Below are 6,013 nucleotides of genomic sequence, written 5' to 3' on the forward strand. Positions count from 1 at the left end.
CTACAAGTGATCTTGTGGAACCCCCATCTCAGTGTGCATTTAGTGACCATGGAAATTGTAATTCTTAAATCATCATGGCCTTACAGTGCAGATGAGTTAAGTATACCTGGACAGGCACCGCTTGCCACAGAGTGGGGAACCTTAAAGAAAAAAGGGATATGCCTCCTAAAATAAAGCTCTCTCTCTCTCTCTCTCTCTATATATATATATATAATAAAAAGATAACTTACTCAGTCACAGCCTCACTAGAGTCTGAAGAACAGCTACAGGTGGATGCTGATAACCAAATCTGGTGTGAAGACACCTGGAAAAAATTAAGGGAAGAAAGAGACAAGGAAGAATAAGCCAATCAAATCAAAAGCCGAACCCAATTGGTGAGGGTGAAAGGAGAAAAGTCCCGAACAGATGATAGTTGCTACAGGATGGAGAAGTGAGAGCAGACACAATAGAAGAAAGCCATGAGGGCAATACAACAACAAAGAGCAAGTATGGAACATAGTATTCTATCTGGATTATACCGGGAATATAGGTGGATAATGGTAGGAAGGAAACTCAAAAAGGAGGAGGAATTATCCTCATGAGCAGCCAAACATATATGGAAAGATACAGGGCATGTATGACAAATAACGACCTCCAAAGGCCAAAAGGAGAAGGAAATAAGTCTTAAGGGATAAGTGAAAAATTGAACATGAAGACAGTTTCAACTGGCAATGAAAACCCACACTGACATTTCAATCTGTATGTCGAGGAAGTCGATTAATCCAAAAGGAATGCAACAATAGTGAAAAGGTAGGAGAGATAAAAACTTTAGAGTACCAGGAAAACAAAAAGTGTGGGATAAGGTAGCCTGATCAAACAGCCAAGTGAGGAAATCTGTAAGAAAAAGAACAGTGGGTCAAACAGATGAAAACCCCCCAACCCAAATACCAATGACAGAAAATGTTCAACATACATTGATAAACATCCATAGAGGAAGGGTCAATGGAATGTACTAAAAACAAAGTAACTTGTCGTGAAAATCCGGATCTCCTCGCTAAGGACCACATAAAGACCAGGCATGAAGACAAAGGGCATGAAGGGTTGTATGAAATGCCAATGACCAAGGTTAACGTAGAAGGGATGAAATAAGAGGAAGAGGTAATGTCAGAGCAGATTTGAGCTGGAGCAGCTGCAGAAACTACGGTTGTGCCAGCCAGTAAGGAGCAATCAGAAGGATTTCACATGCAGTGGTATGGAGGATTGAAATTACCCTGGGAAGGAAATGGATGGGAGAATGCATTCAACCATGAATAAATCAACAGCCAGTGCAAGTGGAGGAGGAACTGGAGACCAAAACAGAGGTAACTTGGTAGATGTGGCAAATGCATCCACGTGAGGAGTATCCCACCAAAGGCACAGCCATTGGAAAATGAAAGGATTGAGAGACCACTCCATTAGGTAAATTTTTTCTGGTTTGGAAAGATGATCTTTAACAAGGTTGAATGCACCCAGAACATGACACGCGAGGAAACAAATACTGAGCATGTGGGCCAAACAAATGGAGATCAAAGGTTCAATCACAAAAGGAATGAGAATGGGTACATACTTAGTGATTGATTTAAGCTACCACTATAGAATTGTAGAAATAGATTATGACCACACGTTTCCTGCACGTTTCCAAGCATGATGTATGGCCAGAAGCTCTAGGATGTTGATATGGTAAGACCTTTTGGCTGGAGACCACTGTCCTGAAGCTTCCTGTTGATCGACCCCCCACCCCCAGCCATGGAGGGACGCAATCATGAAGATATGCAAATCTGGACAAGGGGAGGAAGCAGAACATTCGCCGATATGTGAGTCTTGTCTAACCACCAATGCAGATCGTCGACAAGGGAAGAAGCAGGGGATCCCATGCAAATTTCCATTGGTCGTGCAGAGTCCACTGAAGAGACATATGCACTCAACCCAAGGGATAAGGGTTTCTACAGAAGACCACATCCCAAAAAGCAATAGCACCTCATGGGCAGTAAGTGTATGGAGAATTGAAAGCTCCATCGAATGGAGTCAAAGAGAAGAAGGTTGGGCCTGATGACATGAGTGTTGAAATAGACACTCAAGTAGACGAGATATTGGGTGGGTATAAGGAATGACTTCTACAACTTGGTTAACCAACCTACACAAGCTGCAGATGAGTGTGAAGGACGGACTTCCATTCAAAACGAGTTGTCAGAAGCCAATGTCTATGTAATGGTGTAAGCACAATCCTGAGCATGAATATGTCGGGCAAAAGCTTTGACCACTCGACAAAAGTCACATGGGGCCAAAGCATACCCAAAGGGTAGGTCGATTGCTGTCTCACTGATTGTACACAGGATTCTAAAGTCTCGGAATATCTCTGAAAACAGACTGTTGAAAAAAATGGCCATACGCAAGTCATGGAGATAAGTAGGTGGTAAACGAACTTGGAACAATACAGCAACTCTTCCCAGAAGATCACAACAATAGAGAAACCACGTAGGCATGTGATAAACAAACAGGTCCCACCCACACAGGCAAAAGTGATTCCAACTGTTGTGACTCAAAAAATGGAAATTCAACCAGATGGTAGACTAAAGCAAACTTATATAAAGCCTATGGAGAGCGAGGAATGCTAGTGCCCTCACGCATCTGAGATACAAAATGCTCTCTATGAATCCTAATAATCAGAGAAGGGGGAACACAAAATACTTAAAGGAATGGTATCATGTAACAAGGAAGGACGAGGATTAAAAGAAATTGATAAAACAGAACACACCTGAGAAATCATATCCAAAAAAAGCCGTATTACCCCAGCTGATCTTGCAGTAGGGGCATTGGAAGACCCAGCAAAATCAGGTGGCGGAAAAGGGATGTCAAATTCCTCGCCATCCCGAACAGGTTTGGCATGTTCAAGAGGAGTAGGTTGGCTCATATAACGATCAATCTCTCGTTGAATGATGGCCAATAATTCCATGGTTGATTTCCCCCCCCCCACCTGCAGCCTGTGTAAATCTGCTGCTAGATGGTATTATCACCGATGTGGCAACTTGGACTTCGAAATTCATCGTTAACGATGAATAACCAAACACAGCAATGTTGGAATAAATAAACGTAAAACTAGAAAAAAGTAAGTTATTCTTATGTTCATAAACTTTTAAAAAATAAGCATAACAATTCCACTTTGGAATAAATTACAGAATAGTCCAATCAACTTTGAAAAAAAATAATATTAAAAAGATTCAATAAGTTTAAAAAAATAAAACAGTTGAAAAGCAGAATGAAAAACGTCTGGACACCAGCACTGCCAAACGAGAAGTGATAGTTCAGTATAATTGAATAGAGGGAGTCACATGCATCAAGAGGGTGTCACACACCTATTGGTGGAGGGTTGCCCCATGATGATTTACATGCAAGATGCAGTTGAACCACGTTGATTGTGGAAGCTCAAAGCTTTTGGCATGCAAAACTATTTTTGCATACAGAAGGCAGCACTGAAGGAGAATAGCTATACCTGTGAATGGACATATTGTACTGTATTGTAATTCCCATTTTCTAAACATATATTACTAGTTTTTGGTAATTCCAAAATTGACTACTTTTCATTTTTGGATAACTGTTCCTGTGCATGATTTTTTTAAATTGATTTTATAATTTGGGTAAAGTTTAGTTGTAACATACTGAACTTTAGTCAAAGAATGTAGTTAAAGTTGATCTTCGATTGTCTTATATCATAATAATTATACTATCTGCTGTGACTAATATTACGAATGCACATTGAATGATAAAACTGCATGAAAAGTTAAATCAGAAACATGCAAATTGAGAAAAGTGAAGAGACTTATAATACAGTACAGAAGATGTTTAACATTTGCAGGATGTAGCAAACCTTACTGGGCAAAGCACGACATTTAACAGGAGTATATATTACAGTAAAACTAATAATTTAAATTACATTATTCTAGGGCTAATAATTAAACTTACTGCCAAGTAATATCACAAATATACTATTACTAAATATAAAAATTATGTTGAAATTTCAACAATAAAGTTTTGTTTTGTTGAAGCTATTGTTTGCAATGCAACTTTTTAAACTCTAAACAATACTACAAGTTATCAAACGCTCTTAAAATCTGCATTTATACTTAAATGTAAGTAAATAAAAAACATTATCTATAAAGTAATGCATAAAAGTTAGGCTATGCACATCAACATTTACCACAATACAGTTATACAACTTTTGAAGATATGCATAGATAGGTAGTGTTAAATTCCATTTATGATTATATTCATGCACCTTTAATAATTCCATGAAACAAAAATACTATGATGAACCACCGATTAGCATTAAAAGTATAACATATCCAAATGTAAGGTGTTTTTTTTTGATAGATTGTTTAGGCAGAGTATTCATGATGAAACTTTGTATAATGGATGGCAACTGCTTGTTGTAGAGACACAAGTGTAGAGGACGACGTTTCAAAAGTCTTCCGCCTTTCGTCTTCAGAAGACGAAAGGTGGAAGACTTTCGAAACATTGTCCTCTACACTTGTGTCTCTACAACAAGCAGTTGCCATCCATTCTACAAAGTTTCATCGTAAGGTTTTTTTGTTATGTTGGGGAAAACGACGCATGTCACGAGAACACGTTGAACTGGTGATGAAAAATATTTAGATTAACTTACCACATTATTCAGCTCTATCTACTTGAATAAGGAAGACCTTAATGTTTAATGAAGTACGAAAATGAAGCACAAACGCCCTTTTTAAATTAAAAAATCCCTCACTTATATTATGTACCTGCATTTAATGTAATTCATTATATAAATACAGTATATTCCTAACATCGTTATTATTCTCTTGTCAAATATTACACCTTACAAAAAAAAACACGTTATAAGGACATACTTTTAACACTTTTGTACAATGTTTTAATTAAGCACCAAAATGCACTATACTGTACATGTAAGACTGCATGATAATAAGCTAATGTAACTAACTAGAATCAGAGTTCTAAATGTATTTATAATAAATGGAAGAAATATAAAGTACTTACAACAAATCTCCTCACTCTTGGCTTTGGTTTCTCTTTTGGTTTAATGCTTTCTTCCCGAATTGCTTCAAACTTGGCCCGCAAGTTCTTTGCAGTATCTATTTCTGGCATATATTCTTCTTCATTTCTAACATTTTCTTTATCAATTTCATGCTGCCATTGCTCAAATTTGGCACGGAGACACTTGGCTCTATCAGCCTCCCACGTTATGTCATCTTCAGTTTTGTAACTGCAACGAATAATGTTAGGGTCTCTTTCTGGCTCTGGTGAAGATTCACGTTCATCATCAACTCTAGTATACTCTCGTGGTGGAGTGATACGTTTGACTGGCTTAGGACCAGCTGGAACATCATCAATGTCAGATTGATTCTCTAACTGCTTGAATTTATCAAGCATCTTCTTAGCTGTGTCTGTAACTATTACTTCATCAGCAGCGTCAGACGATCGTACAACATTCGGGTCTCGGATAATTTCTCTTTCGGGTGATTCTTCTATCTTAGTTTCCCTGGGAGGGGTGATCTGAAATCGTTTTCTTTCCTTTGGTTCATTTTTATAGTTCTCAAAAAATTTAAATCGTTGTGTCAACTGTGAGGCATCAATTTCAATATCATCCTTACAAACAGGGTCGCTACATTTCACAACATCAGCATCATTAACAGATGACTGACTGGAGAAGAGTGTCTCTCGGGTTCGCCTACGGTTGGTAGAAGGTAACTTATTCGAAGCAGAAGACACAGATGAGGTGGTTGCATCAATCTGTTTGAAAAGTGTTCTTGCACCAGCAGCAGTACCTAAGAAATAAACTTACTTTTTTAACTACATCAAATATTCAATCAACCAATGTTTGATAATAAACAAGATTACAACACTTATGATATACAACATTGTGTTACGACACCGGGGTCACATGACGCTAGTAACCCGTCATTGACTTCTAGAAATATCCTGTTCCTTCATGAATGCTCTA

The 6,013-nt window shown here is 38.0% G+C and overlaps 1 protein-coding gene across 1 annotated transcript in view; it reads right to left on the reverse strand.

Annotated features, from left to right (window-relative positions):
• LOC106468239 (F-actin-methionine sulfoxide oxidase MICAL3-like) overlaps positions 1-6,013 on the reverse strand; it is a 42,414-nt gene that overhangs the window by 2,568 nt on the left and 33,833 nt on the right. Inside the window, exon 9 of the mRNA XM_013928656.2 lies at positions 5,050-5,837. Within this exon, the coding sequence (XP_013784110.1) occupies positions 5,050-5,837 (788 nt within the window). The remainder of the gene's footprint in view (positions 1-5,049; positions 5,838-6,013) is intronic.

The sequence above is a fragment of the Limulus polyphemus genome, unplaced genomic scaffold (assembly GCF_000517525.1).
Source record: "Limulus polyphemus unplaced genomic scaffold, Limulus_polyphemus-2.1.2 Scaffold2928, whole genome shotgun sequence".
NCBI lineage: Eukaryota > Metazoa > Arthropoda > Merostomata > Xiphosura > Limulidae > Limulus > Limulus polyphemus.